Raw genomic sequence first — 20,951 nt, forward strand, 5'->3', positions numbered from 1 at the left:
AGATGTACACTTAAAAATGGTTAAAATGGTAAATTTTGTTATATATATTTTGCCACAATAAAAAAAAACTAATACATTGAAAACAACAACACATCCTGCAGTTAACATCTTCCTGGAACTTCTCCCCAAAATTTTACACAAGAACATCCACTCTTATCACTTCTATTCAACACTGTGCTAGAGCTCTCAGGTAGCACAACGAGGCAAGAAAAAAAACTGGAAGGCATACAAATTATAAAGGAAAAAGTAAAAGTGTCTATTTGCAAATGTGATTGCATACAGAAAAAAAATCCTACATGATCTACCAAATAACCACTAGAGTAAACAATGGAATTCAGTAAGGGCATCAAAAAAAGTCGTTTGACCCTACACACTAACAGTAATCAGTTGGAAATTAAAATCTTTAAATACAATACCATTTGCAGTGGCATCAGAAAACAAAAAATACATTATCAGTTCTCACCAATTTGATCTATAGATTCAATGTAATCCCAATGACAATCTCAGGTTATTTTTTTTAAGAAATTCACAAGCTAGTTCTAAAATGTATATGGAAATGCAAAGACCAAAGAACAGTCAAACAGTTTTGAAAAAGACAAAGTTGAAGGACTCACATCACACAGAGATTGCATCAGCAAAATTCAGTTTTTATAAAATCCTACAGAACAAAGAAGTTAATACACAGACACACAGAGACTAAAAACTTAACAACACTGAAAACAGAAATATTTATGACAGTTAGAAATCTGAATAACTAAATATTTGATGAAATTAGAAATAATGTTAATTATCAGAGTGTGAAATGTTAAAGGTTACATATACTTAAATTTCTACTTACTTTGTATTCATTCATATTAATTCTTATCAACAGCTACTTTTCCTTACTTCTAACAACAACTAGTAGATATACCCAAATAATTATCAATATTTGACTTTCCTCAGCATCAAACAGTGCTCAGGGTGAATATCAGGAGAATGTTAAGTTCATGATACCAGCAAAAAAGAGGAAAAAATGGTAACCATGATCTTTCTAAAATGTAAGACTTTTTCGATGTGGCTGTGATATGAACCTTTAGAGTTAGAATGATGGGCAGGAGCCTGTGCAGTGGAATCTCAGAGATGATAAAAGATTTCTCTGCCCAAAATTACCAAGTGGCCCCCTAGGTCACTAAAGCTCTATTTCATACACCAAAGTTTCAGTGAAATTCTAACTCTTGGAAGACTCTCTTTAAACACAAATGTTCTGGAGAAGTAGCCTATTAATCCAATCGTACCCATTAAAAACTCAGAAAATAGTTTCATATAGTGTAGATTAGAAATAGCTTAGAAATCGTTCAGACATTTAGCTGGGAGGCAGATCGAGGATAATAGAAATCCAATTAATTGAGTTTAACTAGAGAAAAGATGCATCCTTTGGAAGGTTTGGCATGAGAAACACGGATGCCTGGGGGGTGAAAGAAGAGGAACAGACCCTCACACGCTGACGTGTATAAACCAATGTTTTTCAAACTGCCACTGCAACCTGAATTATTTGTTCATAGAATTTAATCAAATCGAATCAAAGTGAATAGAAAATATCAAAACACATCACATGTAAGGGTGTTTTCTTTCATGAAACTATTTTTCAAGTATGTATGCATGTGTGTGTGGGTGTGTGCATGCACAAGATCAGCACGTAAAATATATTTCTTCCTGTGGATCATGTTCAAAAATGCTTCAAAGCCACTGCTACAGTTTGTAAGCTTTGGGTGAGCAAAGGCTGTGTCTGCCTTTATTCACCATTACATCTGCAGGAACAACGCACTGCCTGGCACAAGGCAGATGCTCAATAAACACCTGCCGAGTGACAGAGAGAATGAGGACAGCGTTGGGAAACGGTAGGAAAGAAACCAACAGTGAATGTTACCTACTACACAATTTTGCTTTGGTCTCTGCAGAATCCTAAATAAAACCTGGTGTTTTTCTCAAGAGAAGACTCTTACTAGAGGAGTGATTTGTAAAACCTAAAATTCTTTCAAGCCTATTGTTAGGAAGTCAAAAATGATGACCGGAGAGCCCCCCGGGGCTGCCCTTTGCACTGGCGACCCTCTGCAGGAGCTGGGCATGGTGCCTCCATCACTGCCTCCAAGCTTATCAAAATTTTGCTTCCCAACTCCTCACCTTAAAACCAGCCCACCTTTCCACTGGTGAAATTATCAGTGTGAAATAGGCAAGGTCAAACCTAGAGGCAGCAGAAAAGGGACTGATAAACAAACACATACTTTTATTCTCTTCCAATGTACTGGAAAAATCATTAACCCTACCAGCACCACTCAAGTCCGCTAGTCAAGAGCTGAAACCTCGCTTTAAGAAGGCCAGCTGTCGGGGCAGAAGGAAGCCACAGAGTCCCGCTCTGCAGCTGTGGGCTTCTGCCTGAGAGGAGCGAGGCATCCTGTCAATGAGACATGTCATTTCACGCCTGGACCATGATGATGATCCCTCCAACTTACACATCGACCCTACTCAGCCCCACAGACCGAGGCCCCGTCTGAGTCAGTCATCTCAACACGTCCACAAAGAAGCAGAGCACAGCGGGGTGGGCGCGACAGAGCCCTCGTTGAGACTGGGTGTACGAAGGGCAGAGGGGGGCTACGAAACGGACATCTCTTTCCAAGTCTCGTCAAAATTATATACCTGTTTTTCCAGTCTAAAAAGGAACATAGTGGAGAGTCAAAGTTTGTGAAACGTTCTGAGGCTATTTTCTAATTCTTCCAAGCGTTCAGATGACATTTACTCTACCTCCCTTTAGTTCATGAGACTAAGCCTGCATTTTCTAAACTAAAACCCACCAAGCTTCACAGGCTTTTGTTAAGTCCCTTGGCAAAGGAGGAGCAGTTGTGCCGCCCTAACCACCTCCATTTACGGGGAGGGGTGGGAGCCAGGAGAAGCAGACAGGTCGGCCTCAGCAGTGACGAAGCGTGAAAGTGAAGGTACAGGAAGTGAACGTTCCCGGCAGAGGCCAAGGACAGAACGAGCTGCGCCGATGATCAGGCGCCTGTGCAAACCGCTTTCTAAATGAGAAGCAAGCGTAGGACAATAGGGGGAGTCTAGTAACCATAATGTTGTTCAAGTAATTGTACATTAATGATACCAAGATTTAAAAAATTAAAAAAATAAAGAAGCAAGCATACAAGGATCTCAAAAATACCCATTAGGCAACAAACAAAGAAAACCAACTTTGAAATGTGAGCTTCTTTCACAGTGTTTAAACCTGTAAGTCCTGAGAACGTGAAGACTGTGCAGGGGCGATCTCTGTCATTCAGTCCTGGGAACGCAGTCCTTTCCACTGGGCCTGCTACAGATGGACTAAATCTATAGCATTGAGATGCACTAGTAAGCAAATAAGGCACCCAGAAGGGAAGAATTTGATCTTTAAGGCACTATAACTGGTTATTCAACTATTATTTTTCATGCCCTAAGACTCTTGCTAAGATAATAACCTCTGCCGCCATATCCTCACAATGCGGATTTGTCATGACTACGGGGACACTGAGGCTCACGAGCTGAGGACCAAAAATAACATCATTTCATGTAAACATGCACTTTGAGTACTTCAACAAAAGAACTGATTAACAAGCAATAAGGTCCACTAACGTAGGAGCCACCTTCATGACATCAGTGAATGCAGGCCACTAGGGAGAGCTTTAGGACTGGAGAAGATGATTTGTTTGAAGGAAACAGAAACCAGACAGCTGACAGTTTCAACGAGAATGAAGTCAGGGAAGAAGACAGTAATTGATTAGGAAAAATCTAGAAAGTAAGTGACAGCTCATAAGGTTGCCAAGAAAATGTGAGTCTTTGTGTCTAATGTATGGGAGCGGGAGAACAAGGACACGTTACCATGTGTTAAGAATATCCATAATAACTAAAGATAATAACTAGATCAAGGAAAAAAGGTTGAGATTATGAGCAGAAATATTAGTGGAAATTAAAAGTATAAAAGAATAGCCTATTTTTAAAAACATATTAAGCTGAGTCAAGTAACACTGAGCAATGAGACTGTTTATCAAAGAACCTATCTAAAGATGATTTCCTTCCCTGAGATGAACTCACTCTATACCTACAATAATGTCTGCCCTCTAACGTGCTAACTAATCCTGCCTTGTACTGCAGTCATGCTCCCCATGAGGTACAAGTAAGAAGAGGTGACAGCCCTCCTCCCCACTTTTCTCTCCCCCTATTTCACCTGGCCTCATCATATTCCCTTGCTGGAGGCAGACTGAGGGATAGAAATGGAAGTTATCCCTGAGTGAAAGCTGGGAAACTTACTGTTCAAACCCCTCAAAACTTATTTTAACACACTTACCAACATCTCCATAAACATACAGGCCCCTTGGAGGTTTGCTCCTTGAAAAAAGCTGTAAATTAAGAACAAATTATAAATCTCTAACATGGAAATAATTAAATATCATTATATACATAATGTTTCTAACTCTGCTATTTATAGGACTAAGATGGGCTGTCATACACACTGAGTACAAAAACTTAATGCAAAAAGGCTATGAACCAACATTATACTTAACAGTGAGAAGCTGAAAGCTTTTCCTTTAAGATGGGGAACAAGATAAGGATGCCCACTCTCCCCACTTTTATTCAACATAGTACTGGAGTTCCTAGCCACAGCAATCAGACAACACAAAGAAATAAAAGGCATCCAGATTGGCAAGGAAGAAGTCAAACTGTCCCTGTTTGTAGATGACATGATATTGTACATAAAAAACCCTAAAGAGTCCACTCCAAAACTACTAGATCTATCATCTGAATTCAGGAAAATTGAGGAATACAAATTTAATACACAGAAATTTGTTGCATTCCTATACACTAACAATGAACTAGAAGAAAGAGAAATCAGGAAAACAATTGCATTCACAACTGCATCAAAAAGAATAAAATACCTAGGAATAAACCTAACCAAGGAAGTGAAAGACTTATACACTAAAAACTACAAGACACTCATGAGAGATACCAATAATGGTATCTTATATACCATTAATCAAGAAGATACCAATAAATGGAAACACATCCTGTGCTCATGGATAGGAAGAATTAATATTGTCAAAATGGCCATCCTACCTAAAGCAATCTAGATTCAACGCAATCCCTATCAAAATACCAACAGCATTCTTCAATGAACTAGAGGAAATAGTTCTAAAATTCATATGGAACCACAAAAGACCCCAAATGGCCAAAGCAATCCTGAGAAGGAAGAATAAAGCAGGGGGGATTACGCTCCCTGACTTCAAGCTCTACTACAAAGCCACAGTAATCAAGACAATTTGGTACTGGCACAAGAACAGACCCATAAACCAATGGAACAGACTAGAGAGCCCAGATATAAACCCAAGCATATATGGTCAATTAATATACAATAAAGGAGCCATGGACATACAATGGGGAAATGACAGCCTCTTCAACAGATGGTGCTGGCAAAACTGGACAGCTACATGCAAGAGAATGAAACTGGATCACTGTCTAACCCTATACACAAAAGTAAACTCAAAATCGATCAAAGACCTGAATGTAAGTCATGAAACCATAAAACTCTTAGAAAAAAACATAGGCAAAAATCTCTTGGACATAAACATGAGCAACTTCTTCATGAACATATCTCTCTGGGCAAGGGAAACAAAAGCAAAAATGAACACATGGGACTATATCAAACTAAAAAGCTTTTGTACAGCAAAGGACACCATCAGTAGAACAAAAAGACATCGTATAGTATGGGAGAATTTATTCATAAATGACAGATCTGATAAGGGGTTGACATCCAAATTATAAAAAGAGCTCATGCACCTCAACAGACAAAAAGCAAACAAGCCAATTAAAAAATGGACAGAGGAGCTGAACAGACAGTTCTCCAAAGAAGAAATTCATATGAACAACAGGCACATGAAAAGATGTTCCACATCGCTAATCATCAGAGAAATGCAAATTAAAACCACAATGAGATATCAGCTCACACCAGTTAGGATGGCCACCATCCAAAAGACAAACAACAACAAATGTTGGTGAGGATGTGGAGAAAGGGGAACCCGCCTACACTGCTGGGGGGAATGTAAATTAATTCAACCATTGTGGAAACAGTATGGAGGTTCCTCAAAAAACTAAAAATAGAAATACCATTTGAACCGGGAATTCCACTTCTAGGAATTTACCCTAAGAATACAGGAGCCCAGTTTCAAAAAGACAGATGCACCCCTATGTTTACACAGCACTATTTACAATAGCCAAGAAATGGAAGCAACCTAACTGCCCATCAGTGGATGAATGGATAAAGAAGATATGGTACAATACACAATGGAATACTACTCAGCCATAAGAAGAAAACAAATCCTACCATTTGCAACAACATGGATGGAGCTAGAGGGTGTTATGCTCAGTGAAATAAGCCAGGAGGAGAAAGACAAGTATCAAATGATGTCACTCATCTGTGGAGCATAAGAACAAAGGAAAAACTGAAGGAACAAAACAGAGCAGACTCACAGAACCCAAGAATGGACTGACAGTTACCAAAGGGAAAGGGACTGGGGACACAGGAAAGGCAATATAGCACAGAGAAGACAAGTAGTGACTCTATAGCATCTTACTACGCTGATGGACAGTGACCGTAATGGGGTTATGCGGTGGGGGCTTGATAATAGGGGGAGTCTAGTAACCATAATTTTGTTCAAGTAATTATACATTAATGATACCAAAATAAAATTAATTAATTAATTAGTTAGTTAGTTAATAAGGCTATGAAGCCCAACTTAGGTTTTCAGAGAGGGAAGCAAGAATCAGAGAGGCCCAGAGCGAGTCTCTGAAGTCACGCACCCTGAATTTGCATGCCCTACACTGTTTACTGACTAAATAATCTTCACTCTCTCTCCCAAATGGGTTCCCCAACCACTGACAGCCTAGCTCATTCCCAGCAAGAAAATCAGAAATATTCTAGAGTAACTGAATAGTCTGCAGAAAAAAAATCACAAGGCATTTATGTTTGGACTCCTCCCAAACTGGGTCACTGTCAGACCACCTTACAGCAAAGCACACCGACTAAAAACCCCCATTTAGATGGGGCCTTCACTCAGCTTGTTAGTATCTGAAAAGACTCTAAAAATGAACTGACAGCCAAGAAGCAATAGAAATTTGAAAGAAAAAAAAAAAACTTCCAATATTAAAGTTGGAGACCAGAACACAGATACAAAGGACGGGAGAAAAACTCAGAGGAAACAGAGGCTACACAGACCACAAAAGGAAAACTTCAAAATAAAACAGTTATCAATACAATTAATATGCTGGGGAAAATGAGATAAACTATTAAAACTGTAAACCAAGGACAGAATGTAATTTTTGAAAAGGACCATTAAGAACATAAGAGAGAGTACTCTGAAATATTTAAAACACAGCAGCAAAAATAAAATTTCAGAAAAATTTTAGAAGATAATATTGAGGAAATGTTCCAGAAAATAGAGCAAATAAACAGCAACAATAAAAGATGGAAAATATAAGAGAATTACAGGATTAACAAAAAAGGTCCAATATCTGACAAAAAGGAATTCTAGAAAGAAAAAAAATGGAGAAAGAAGAGAGGGCGTTGTGTAAGAAATAATGCAAAGATTTGTCTCAGATCTGGGACTTGGTTTGTAGACTGGGAGGGCAGAGAGCTTGGCACACTGCGGGCAAAAAGACCCACACCAATCACAATCCTGAAATTTCAGACACTAGGGACGTAAAGATCCTACAGATGTCTCGGGGGGCCGTGAGGGTGACATAATGGAGGTGAACTGGTCACAAACAATGGATAAAGACTAGAATAAAATTTGAGGGATAATGATTTCCAGTCTAATCCACCCAATCTTTCCAGCTAGTGTGAAAATGGAAAACTGACATTTCATACACATAGGGTCTCCCACAAACCTCCGCAGAAGAAATAGGAACACCCAGGCTCCAGGAACACAGGGCACCCGGGAAGGAAGCCTGGCAGGACGGAGGATCACTCCCACCCACAGCCAAACAGCAGGTCAGGGAGGCGTTTAGGGCCCAAGCAGCACAGAAGGGCAGGGGGCTCCTAGGAGGAAACCAAATGGGACTTCTCCTTGCCAGATACTATCATCAGCCCGAATAACATCCTGAGTTTTGTTCCACTTAGAAGACTCTGTCTGGGCTCCAGGCACCTGTGTAAAAAGCAAGGTAAGCCATGGAGCTGGAGGGTATTATGCTCAGTGAAATAAGGCAAGTACCAAATGATTTCACTCATCTGTGGAGCATAAGAACAAAGCAAAACTGAAGGAACAAAACAGCAGCAGACTCACAGATCCCAAGAATGGGCTAACAGTTACCAAAGGGGAAGGGACTGGGGAGGCTGGGTGGGAAGGGAGGGATAAGGGCGGGGGGGAAAAAAGGGGGCCTTACGATTAGCATGTGTAGTGTGGGGGGGGGCACGGGGCGGGCTGCGCAACACAGAGAAGGCAAGTGGTGATCACACAGCATCTTGCTACGCTGACGGACAGTGACTGTAGTGGGGTGGTGGGGGGACTTGGTGGTGGGGGGGGAGCCTGGTAAACACAGTGTTCTTCATGTAACTGTAGATTAATGATAGCAGAAATAAAAAAATTAAAATTAAAAGAATTTTTAAAAAGCAAGGTGAGCCAGAGCCGAGATCATTTCGAGACGGCAAAAGCAGAAAGAGAAGGCCGCGCAGCCCGTGCTCCGGGGCGCCCCCGGGAGCTGGTGTCGGGACCTGCCACACGGCGCTTCTGCGCTCTTATCTGTGGGCTCACTCCGACATTTCTCAGAAACTCTCTCACTTTCCTGTCCTAGTTTTCTCTATAAACGCAGCACCTGACCCCAGCCTGCCCCTTCCAGAAGAACGTCCACCACGGTTTAGGCAAAAGGATCTTTTTTTTTCTTTTTTTTGAGAGGGCATCTCTTATATTTATTGATCAAATGGTTGTTAACAACAATAAAACTCTGTATAGGGGGGTCAATGCTCAAAGCACAATCATTAATCCATCTCAAGCCTAATTCTAGTCAGTCTCCAATCTTCTGAAGCATAACGAACAAGTTCTTAGATGGTGAACAGTACAAGGGCAGTCATCACAGAAACTTTCGGTTCTGATCACGCATTATGAACTATAAACATTCAGGTCAGATATGAATATTTGTCTGATTTTTAGACTTGATTTATATGTGGATCCCACATTTCTCCCTTTATTATTATTATTATTTTTATTTTTAATAAACTGCTGAAGTGGTAGGTAGATGCAAGGTAAAGGTAGAAAACATAGTTTAGTGCTGTAAGAGAGCAATTGTAGATTGTCAGGTGTGTGCCTGTAGACTATGTGCTAATCCGAGCTAGACAAGGGCAATAAAACATCCACGGATGCAGAAGCTTTCTCTCAACACAGGGGAAAAGGATCTTCTTTGCTTCAACTCTGCAAGCTGCATGCTTTCCCTGTGTTTCTCCGCACGCTGACCCCCATCTATTCTTATATCTCAGCTGAAAACAGATTCCACTCCTGCCAAAAACCTCTTAATTTGTCTTATTTTAATATCATACATGAACCATTCTGTACATGGGTTATTCTGTTTCCAATTTGCCAGAAAAAAGCATTATGCTCTGAAATAATCTTGGAATAGCTTCCAATTGGAAAACTTGTACACAATCTAATAATCTCTAAGTATATTCTAGGTATTAGAAATATTTTGAAAGGAATATTCTGTATAACTGGGAGTGTCGTAGTAATTCATAATTCTTTACAACACATTTTGTGGGAATAGTCTGGGGCCTACTCCTAGTACTATTCACATGATATAGTCAATATATGCTGAATAAATGAAGAACTTAACACTGAAAAAAAATTGCACTTTGTGCTATCTTCTACCCACTCAGATGCAACATATTTTTGAAAACAACACATATTGTTGAAACACAACATATTTTTGAAAAAGTATTCTGACAAATATTATTACATTATATATTACTATGGGTAAAACGGCAATATTTCCAGAATCTCTCACCTACTTTAGTGCATCTCCATATCAACAGGTGTTCCCCAGGGATGGAGAAAGGTAGTCCATCTCCATATTAATGGTAATTACATGGGCGAGCAAGGGCTTACCTGGACTGGCGAGGTTGGGGGGAGCTTTCACTGGCTTCTACCGCAGCAGGAGAGAGAGATGCAGTATGACTGCTTGTAAGCAATCAACGGGTTTTAAAGTTTATTTCTCCCTTTGGCTGATTTCAGTTTCAAAGGTATTTTGCCCCAGGACTTACCCTACCAGTGTTACAATTACATATATAATTTGTATTTTATGGCAATATTTAGTAGATGATACTGCTATAGTACCAACAGAGAAGATCCTCAAAGTCTGAGATCACAGATTCCTGGTGGTACTCTACATAAATTGATAAACAAAATAGGTACCTCTCTAATAATAAATGTTAGATATAACCTATCTAGATGATATTATCTACTCCAAGTATTTTCACTTGGCGAGGCAAGCTAATTTTCTTGCACTAAAATTTCAGTTGTCCAAAAATTACTGAAATTATTTTAAGGGATTTAAAAATCTGCATTTTAAGAAGATCAGAAGATTGAGTGGAGAACTGTAAGACTATTTAGAAGGAGCACACATGATTTACATTTCTCACAATTTACCCTATTTTTCAGCTCCATTAAATTTCCTTTCAAATGTTTTAATTCCCTGTAATCTGTCCTTATCTTGGAGAGCTCCACCTGGCGTCCTTCCTGGAGCTGGCGTCCTCCTCGGCCACTCTCCCCTCCCCCAACGGCTCCTCCTTCCTGCTCTGCGCCCAGGAAGCTCTATTTGCAGGAGGCAGGAGGGCAGGGAGAGAGAGCTCGGGGGTCGTTCCCTCCCGGCTCGGCCTGTGTCTGGCAGAGCCGCACCCCTGCAGGAGTCCGCAGGCCCTCGGGCCACAGGCCAGCTCTCTCCAGGCTCCTCCCTCGGCCTTCCACCCTTCATGTGCTGCCTTAGGCCCGTCCTGCCCATAACTCTCTTGTCGCCTCTTGATTTGGTCTTGATCTGAAACATCTGCTGGGACCTGTTTCCTGTCAGGACTCTGATACACGCCCAACCCCGAAAATGCACACACTGAACACTAGACAAAGGCTTGAAAATCTGAACCCAAGTTTCCCTAGTGGCCAGCTGTAAGATTTGTCATGTCATTTCCATCTTAGGAAATTCGTAAACTAGAATGATGATTTCTCTAATGGGTTTTTTTAAGGATCCAATCACCTGGTATTTTCAGTCGTGCAGATGGTAAGCTTAAGGGGCACACTAGAAGATAGCGGTGACCTATCACCTACCTCCAATAAGCAGAAAAGATACGGCAGAGGATCTGGGTACAAATGCTGGTTCTGCTAATTAGTAGCTACGTGACTGGGTAAACCACCTCAACCCTACAACCCCCCCGTTACCTTATCTACTGGGTGCAGCGCACAGCACAGGAAAGTTGCCACTCACCACCCACCTTTGCATGACTCGCGCAAGGCCCACTCACTCACCCTAAGGGTTGCAAGCTTGTGTTCTCACTGCCACCTGCTTCCACCTAAGCCTATATCACAGCCTTTGACGCTCCTCTCAAAGATCTGAACCACTAATGTACACTCAAGCTATTTTATATCTATTTAAATTCTATACCAAACAAATGAAGAATACATCCAAGAACAAATATAGTCCATATGCTAATCCATAAAAGAAACCTCAAAAAGCTCTAAAGAGTCACTATACTCCAACCATAAGGGAATAAAATCAGAAACAAATGATGGAAGGATAGCAAAGCCTCACGCTAAGAAACTGACCTTCCTGCCATGCTCACCAGCCTTCAGAAGATTACTGGAAAAAGTCTGGGCGTCTGCAGTATGCCCTCTCCCCGGTCTCTCCTCAGGTCAACAATTCTGTTTCCCCTGGTAGTTCACTGTCTGTCTCCGCCATGATTCTCCGGAACCTTCTCAGCTCCCTTCAAGCTAAACTACACTTGCCCCACCACCTTCCACAGATGTCTCCTGCCTCTTCAGAGAGAACACAGAAGGCATTAGGTTGGAACTCCTTTACCTTCCTGTGTCAAATTGCAACCTACCCATATCTGCACGCATCCTTTCCTCTCTCCCTCCTGTGACAAAACAAGATGATTTATCTTCCAGTGTAAATTCTATCAATTTCTAGATCTCAATCCCCCCCACCAACCATCTAAAGAACCGTGGCCTAGCAAACTAAATTTTTCACTTCTCTTTCAATCCTCCGCATCAACATATTTATGTCTTCCTGTGAATTTATTTTTGGTCTTTAAGTATGATGTCCTATAAGTGAGACATAAAACCAAAATCACAAGGGAAAAGATAAATACACTAAAAACAGTGAAATTAATCAAATTCTGTTTGGAAAAAAATGCTAAGAAAGGTAAAAAGGCAAATAATAAACTGCAAAAAAATTCACAGTATTTATTACAGACAGGAAATTTTTCCTTAGTAAACAAAGAGCTTCTATCAATCAATAAAAAAAAAAAACAGAACAGAATAGGGAGCCCAGAAATAAACCCATGCATCCATGGTCAATTAACTTATGTCAAAGGAGCCAAGGATGTACAATGGGGAAGGAGACAGAGTCTCTTCAATAAATGGTGTTGGGAAAACTGGATAACCATGTGCGAAAGAATGAAACTGGACCACTATCTTACATCTTACACAAAAATTAACTCAAAATGAAGAACATAAAACCTGAAACCACAAAACTCCTACAAGGGAACATATGTAGTAAGCTGCTTGACATCGGTTTTTCCCAATGACTTTGGATTTGACATAAAAAGCAAAAATAACACACATCAAACTAAAAATCTTCTGCACAGCATATGAAACAATCAACAAAACGAAAAGGCAATCTACCGAAGGTGTTTGCAAATCATGAATCTGATAGAGGGTTAATATCCAAAAATGTATAAAGAACTCAGACAACACAATAGCAAAAAGAAAAGAGAAAGAAAGAAAGAAGGAAGAAAGGAAAGAAAGAAAAGAAAGAGAGAAAGCAAGCAAGCAAGAAAGATCCAATTGAAAAATGGGGCAGAAAATACAGACATTCTTTCAAGAAAACATACAGATGACACCAGGTATGTGAAAAGATGTTCAACATCACTAATCATTGGGGAAATGCAAATCAAAAGCACAGTTATTAGGTATCACCTCACACCCACTAGAATGGCTGTTATCAAAAAGATAAGAAACAATAAGTGTTGATAAGAATTGGAGAACAGAGAACCCTTGGGCACTGTTGGTGGGAAAGTAAATTGTTGCACCCACTGTGGGAAACAGGATGGAGGGAGGTTCCTCAAAAAATTAAACAGAATTACCATATGACTCAGCAACTCCACTTTTGGATATCCATCCTAAGGAAATGGAAACACTAACTCAGAAAGATATCTGTATCCCCATGTTCACTGCAGCATTATTTACAATATCTAAGACACAGAAATACTGACAGATGAAGGGATAAAGAAAATGTGATGTGTGTGTACACATTTACGTATATGTGTGTACGTATATGTGTGTACATACACACACACACAGTTAAAAGAACATTTGAGTGAAAATGGAAGAAATTTGATGTGGGCTTTATATTTAGGATTGCCAGAGAAAATACAGGATGCCCAGTTAAATTTTAGTTTCAGGTTAACATCAAATCATTTTTTTGTATATGTCAAGTCCCAAATATTGCATGGGACATATGCATACTAAAATTGTATTCATTATTAATCTGAAATTCAGGTTCATCTAGACAACTTGTATTTTTATTTGCTACATCCCAGGAGCCTATTTTAGATAATACTATTACATCAATGTTAAATTTCTTGGGTATAATAATGTAATATAGTTATGCAGGAAAATGTCCTTGTTAGGAGATACTCAATGCTGTTTTTAGGGATCAAGTGTGTTATAATGTTGCAAGTAACTTTGACATGATTAAAGAAAAAAATACATTTAGAGAAAGAGAAAACAAATGTCAAAATAGTAACCATTAGTGGGTTTACATATGCTGTGAAATTTTTCAAAATAAAAAGATGGGAAAAAACCCACAAAATTTAGTAAAGTGTCTAATTGCTGTACTGCTTTTACTTTTGAATTAAGTCTAAAATTATTCCAAAAGTATCTACAAATATTTTAGACAACTAATTTCAAAACTGTTAACCAAAACTATTCCTTTAACCACTGCAAACTAAACATCTGTCATCCATCATTCCAAATATTTTGATTTAATCATTCTTGTTTTATCCTTTGTTCCTTATGCTGCTACAGTTCTACCATTAAAAAATAATCCAAGGTGATTCTCATTAAAGTTATAAATTAAATCAGCATGTCCTCTGCCCTTCTGGGTCACTATCCATCTGCTATTCCAGCATAATTTCCATTAGGACAATTAGATAATAAGGGTGGTGCTTTAAAATAAAAAATGTTGTTTTCCATTTGTTTAAAATGCAGGAGTACTACGTTTCCTGTTTCTCCCACACCCCTCACAATCTATTATTATCTCCCAAACTGACAGAATCATAGACAATGATTCCAGCTGAAATATTGAGCATAATTACATCTTTTAGAAACTAACATCATTCTCAACATAGACCACTTTTCGATAAAAGTAGATCACTTCAGGTTTCTAAGATCTTTAAAAACTAAGCTACATGTTAGCACCCACAAATCCTCTTTACATGAAAATTTTAAAAGCCTTCAGTTGATTTGCAAAAGAACCCTCATAACCTAAAGGACACCAATTTGTTCAGTTTCCGAGTGTAATTAAGGCTATTTAAGTATCTAAATAACTAGCAAGTGTGTGGGAGGGGGGTGAGCTTAAACCTCTAAAATAACTAGCATAAAAATTGGCTCAATTTCTGATTATAACAGATTTGAAGATGAAAATGACTTTTTAATGCTTCATGCATTCAAGCAGTAAGCATTTGTAAGCGCCTCTACGTGCCACCGGCAGACAAATGACAGGAGGCACCTGCTTCAGCAAATCCTTCCGCGTTCACTCACTCCTGAAACTGGCATTGACTCCGGACTGCCTTAGGTGGCTCTGCTGGGCATGATCTACTCTGGTCCACCACTAGTTCAGAAGGATGGCCAAGACAAGGATAATTCTCGAGACAGCCTGGAATCCATTAAAAGAAAGATGTGGACAATATCCCTCAGTCAGAACCCAGCTGAGGTTCTGAATTTGAGGAAATTCTCCTAGATTTCTCTTGGCTTAGCAAAGAACTGACACTAAGCAGAACAGACACACCCACAGAGAGGCAAATGGATAGAGAACTCAGAGACGCCAACAATCTCATAGGCGCGGACAGGCTAACAGGCCACCAGGTCAACTGCAAGGAGAGTCGGCAGAGAAACTGTGCGCGTCCTCACTGACGGCTTTGTTACTCGTCTTTTCATGTATTCTTCAAACATGGATTGAACATTGAACACCTACTTTGGGCCAGCATGTAAACTGTATTCTGCAGACCTGAAGGCCCAGAGAAAAAGACATAGTGTTTACTAAAGGAGCCTGGGGTCATCAGAGGGGCCATGTGAGATGGCCCCCAACAAAAGGATGGGGGTGAGGAGCAGCCTTAGCAAAGGCCCAGAGGCAGAGAAGGTTCCAGTCTCATCCAGGGATCTTCAAGAAGCTTGTTCCAGCTGGTGCTTTTACTGCTCTTTCCCCTGAGGGCACTGAGAGCCTTAAGCAAGAGTCAGATTATGTGTTAGAAATACCATTCTTGGTACACTGTGGAGAATGAGCGGAATGGCAGGAAACACTCCTCATATCCACTTCACTGACAAGCCATCCTGGTGGCCAGGAAGAAGTGTGGCTCAGGAAGAAATACTGTTGGGGTGTTTTTTGTGGTGCATCAGGGCAAAAGCAAGCGGAAGCAGCCCTCTGGTGGTCTGCATTGCCAGGAAGGGGCTGCACATTGCCTGGGAGCTGTGCTTTGGCTTCTCCGGGAGAAATGGCACAGGGCTGTGGCAGTGTGGCCCAAATCGTGCATTCAGGTCCTACTACCTGAAATTTCCATGAGAGATGATAGCATAGGTCGTGGTTGCTCAGTTTTTCTTTTATCATCTTTTGTTTCAGAATAGAAGTTTCCACTCAGTTAAAAACCAATTATATAAACAAAATCAGTTTACTATTCAGCTTAAGAAAAGAACTGAAGGCAAAATATCTAATTCTTGCAAGTTTACTATGGTTAAAAGAGAATAATCTCCTTAGAGTTACCCCCAAAGACGCTGCCTTTGTAGAGAATCTTCAGGAACAGCAAACGGGAAAGCAATTGGAGAGAAGCTCACTGGGTACAACTCTGAACTTCAGGCTGAAATCAATTTTATGGAAAAACAACTGAAAAAAAGAAAATCTGAAAAATTCACCTAGACTGGCTGGTGACTTTACAAAAGAAATGAAATTACCAGAACATCAATCAAAATCATGTGGCTTTTCCAAATAGAGCATGCCCTTCACCCAAAGATTGGCCTTCGTTAACAAGAGATGTTCTTGCTCTACTCAAGATTTGCCCTTGCCAGGCACATGAAAAGATGCCCCACATCGCTAATCATCAGGGAAATGCAAATTAAAACCACAATGAGGTATCACCGCACACCAGTTAGGATGGCCAACATCCAAAAGACAAACAACAACAAATGTTAGCAATGATGTGGAGAAAGGGGAGCCCTCCTACACTGCTGGTGATCAACCATTGTGGAAAGCAGTATGGAGGTTCCTCAAAAAACTCAAAATAGAAATTCCATTTGACCCAGGAATTCCACTCCTAGGAATTTACCCTAAGAATACAGGATCACGGATTCAAAAAGACATACACACCCCTATGTTTATCGCAGCACTATTTACAATAGCCGAGAAATGGAAGCAACCTAAGTGTCCATCAAGTAGATGAATGAATAAAGAAGATGTACATATACACAAGGGAATACTATTCAGCTGTAAGAAGAAAACAAATCCTATAATTTGCAGCAACATAGAGGGTATTATGCTCAGTGAAATAAACCAGGCAGAAAGGGCAAATACCATATGATTTCCCTCATTTGTGGAGTATAACAACGAAGCAAAACTGAAGGAACAAAATAGCAGCAGACTCACAGACTCCAAGAAGGAACTAGCGGTTACCAAAGGGGAGGGGTGGGGAGGGTGGGTGGGGAGGGAGGAAGAAGGGGATTGTGGTTATCATGACTGGTGCACATGGTGTGTGTGGGGTCATGGAGAAGACAGTGTAGCTCAGAAAAGACAAATAGGGACTCCGTGGCATCTTACTACATTGATGGACAGTGACTGCAATGGGGTATTGTGGGGGGGACTTGATAATGGGGGAATTTAGTAACCACAATGCTGCTCATGGGACTGTATATTAATGATACCAAAATAAAAATAAAAACACATTCAGTGAGAGTAACTGAGCGGCAGCTAAACAGACAGAGATGTTAACAGAGGATGATGATAACTTGCCACCTGATATAAATATATAAATACATAAAATATATACAATAACACTACATACACAAAATATATATTAACTTGAAAACAGAAACCTTTAATTGAAATGTTGAAAAACTGAAAACTAAGTATATTCACTTGAAAATGCAAGGTCTATATGTGTATATGCTTCTCCATGTACATTTTAATGCATATGTGTATGAAAGCATATAAAAGCCTAGTAAAAAAATCTACATTCATTACCTATAAGGGATAAAATAAGTTACTGTTATTGTCTTCCTTATGATTTTTATGTTTTCCTATTTTGACAGTAAGCATGGCTTACTTTTTTTTTTTTTTCCTTTAGATGCCCTTGGAGCATTTTTTTTTTTTTGAGAGGGCATCTCTCATATTTATTGATCAAATGGTTGTTAACAACAATAAGATTCTGTATAGGGGGGTCAATGCTCAATGCACAATCATTAATCCATCTCAAGCCTAATTCTCGTCAGTCTCCAATCTTCTGAAGCATAACGAACAAGTTCTTAGATGGTGAACAGTACAAGGGCAGTCATCACAGAAACTTTCGGTCTTGATCACGCATCATGAACTATAAACAATCAGGTCAGATATGAATATTCGTTTGATTTTTATACTTGATTTATATGTGGATCCACATTTCTCCCTTTATTATTATTATTATTTTTATTTTTAATAAAATGCTGAAGTGGTAGGTAGATGCAAGATAAAGGTAGAAAACATAGTTTAGTGCTGTAAGAGAGCAATTGTAGATGATCAGGTGTGTGCCTGTAGACTATGTGTTAATCCAAGCTAGACAAGGGCATTAAAACATCCATGGATGCAGAAGATTTCTCTCAAAACAGGGGGGGTGAGGTTCTGAGCCTCACCACTGTTGATCCCCAATTTCTCACCTGATGGCCCCCCTGCGACTGTGCCTGTCTTAGGTTGTTCCTCCCTTGAGGAATCTTACCCGTCTCTGGCTAACCAGTCATCTTCCGGGCCATACAGGGAGATGTAAAGTTGGTAAGTGAGAGAGAAGCAATATTGTTTGAAAAGGTTAGCTTTTTACTTCTTTGCAGATTTATGCCCTGTGGCTTCTATGCCCGGCACTTGTCTCAAGGCATCTTTACCACCTGGAGGAATTATGATACTCAGTAAATTCGATATGAGGCACGAATTCTATTTAAGGGTTGTAATTAGGAAGGAAGAAGAAAAGCTACAGAGGTAGCAGATGGAAGAAAACATGGGAAGATTGATTATTTCTTTGCCATATCTTCTTGTAGAGTACCTCAAGCATGTATAGGTTTTAAACTACTAACTACCTTGAGCACACATATTAATATAATAGGAATACGGTGACATAAACAAAGCAAATCTATAATTACCAGCCATCTCCAGTGAAGCCAAGAAAACCAGTTCGGCACCCTAGGCATTTGTGAGAATTAGTCTACGATATGATGGATATTGTCCAACTGTACTTGAACAGTCTGAGAGAAATCAGACAAATTAAAGCAGCCCATTTCTGGGATCTGTTCACATCCCATATGTTCTTTTAACCGTAGATAGTCTATAGTCGTAAGATTTTGGAGTGCTACAACTTGCACCCCTCCCAACTCCTGGTTGAGTTCCAACAGTACAGATCCGGTCAAATTCGTTGTCTCACTGTATGCACATGCCAGCCTAGACATCTCCCTCCTCATTCCAATGGCAAGTCCAGGAGACGGTGGGGTGGATGCAGCCACAACCGCAGCATCGCCCAGATCCCTGTTGAGGCTTTTTGATGATCATCCCCCGGCACGAGTCCTCCAGAGAGTGCTGATGCCGGAAGCTCCTCCTCATATCGTATCTTAGTTCATTTTCTGGGTAGCCAAGCTAGGCCTTGATCTTCTGCATAGAAACAAACAGACCCTTTGCCCCACTTTGACATGCCCTCTATACCACTGTGTAGAACTCATTGGAGGTCAGCGCACAGGAACTGCTTTTTTTTTTTTTTTATTAAGAGAAAGGAATATTATCAGAAAAGAGTACTTCCATAGCCGATCATGTGACACCCTTTAAGTGATCAAAATTAAGGATATTTAAAGCATGCGTTAATCTTTGATTTACCAATAGTTTTATCCTATCAAGGAGTAATCCCCCTTTTCTTTCTTTCTTTCTTTTTTTCTTTTTGTTTTTTTTTTTTAATCTTTAATCGACACTTACATGAAGAATACTATGTTTACTATGCTCTCCCCTATACCAAGTCCCCCCTAAAAACCACATTACAGTCACTGTCTATCAGCATAGCAAAATGTTGTAGAATCACTACTTGTCTTCTCTGTGTTGTACAGCCCTCCCTCCCCTTTCTCCCTCCCCCCCCATGCATGCTAATCTTAATACCCCCTTTCTTCTTTGCCCCCCTTATCCCTCCCTGCCCACCCATCCTCCCCAGTTCCTTTCCCTTTGGTACCTGTTAGTCCATTTTTGGATTCTGTAATTCTGCTGCTGTTTTGTTCCTTCAGTTTTTCCTTTGTTCTTATACTCCTCAGATGGGTGAAATCATTTGGTATTTCTCTTTCTCCGCTTGGCTTATTTCACTGAGCATAACACCCTCCAGCTCCATCCATGTTGCTGCAAATGGTAGGATTTTCCCTCTTCTTATGGCTGAGTAGTATTCCATTGTGTATATGTACCACATCTTCTTTATCCATTCATCTACCGATGGACATTTAGGTTGCTTCCAATTTTTGGCTATTGTAAATAGTGCTGCGATAAACATAGGGGTGCATCTGTCTTTCTCAAACTTGATTGCTGCCTTCTTAGGGTAAATTCCTAGGAGTGGAATTCCTGGGTCAAATGGTAGGTCTGTTTTGAGCATTTTGATGAACCTCCATACTGCTTTCCACAATGGTTGGACTAATTTACATTCCCACCAGCAGTGTAGGAGGGTTCCCCTTTCTCCACAGCCTCGCCAACATTTGTTGTTGTTTGTCTTTTGGATGGCAGCCATCCTTACTGGTATGAGGTGATACCTCATTGTAGTTTTAATTTGCATTTCTCTGATAATTAGCGATGTGGAGCATCTTTTCATGTGTCTGTTGGCCATCTGTATTTCTTTTTTAGAGAACTGTCTGTTCAGTTCCTCTGCCCATTTTTTAATTGGGTTATTTGTTTTTTGTTTGTTGAGGCGTGTGAGCTCTTTATATATTCTGGACGTCAAGCCTTTATCGGATCTGTCATTTTCAAATATATTCTCCCATACTGTAGGGTTCCTTTTTGTTCTATTGATGGTGTCTTTCGCTGTACAGAACCTTTTCAGCTTAATGTAGTCCCACTTGCTCATTTTTGCTGTTGTTTTCCTTGCCCAGGGAGATATGTTCAAGAAGAGGTCACTCATGTTTATGTCTAAGAGATTTTTGCCTATGTTTTTTTCTAAGAGTTTAATGATTTCATGACTTACATTC

General features: G+C 40.0%; 1 protein-coding gene across 2 annotated transcripts in view; it reads right to left on the minus strand.

Moving 5' to 3' along the window:
* Positions 1–20,951, minus strand: part of AFG1L (AFG1 like ATPase) — a 144,600-nt gene that overhangs the window by 101,765 nt on the left and 21,884 nt on the right. For both annotated transcript variants that reach the window (XM_073220830.1, XM_073220829.1), the window contains exon 3: positions 4,346–4,397. Coding sequence is in view for 1 of the 2 variants with exons in the window: in XM_073220829.1 (XP_073076930.1) it covers positions 4,346–4,397 (52 nt within the window). In the remaining variant the exon portion in view is untranslated. The remainder of the gene's footprint in view (positions 1–4,345; positions 4,398–20,951) is intronic.

The sequence above is a fragment of the Manis javanica genome, chromosome 13 (genome assembly GCF_040802235.1).
Source record: "Manis javanica isolate MJ-LG chromosome 13, MJ_LKY, whole genome shotgun sequence".
NCBI lineage: Eukaryota > Metazoa > Chordata > Mammalia > Pholidota > Manidae > Manis > Manis javanica.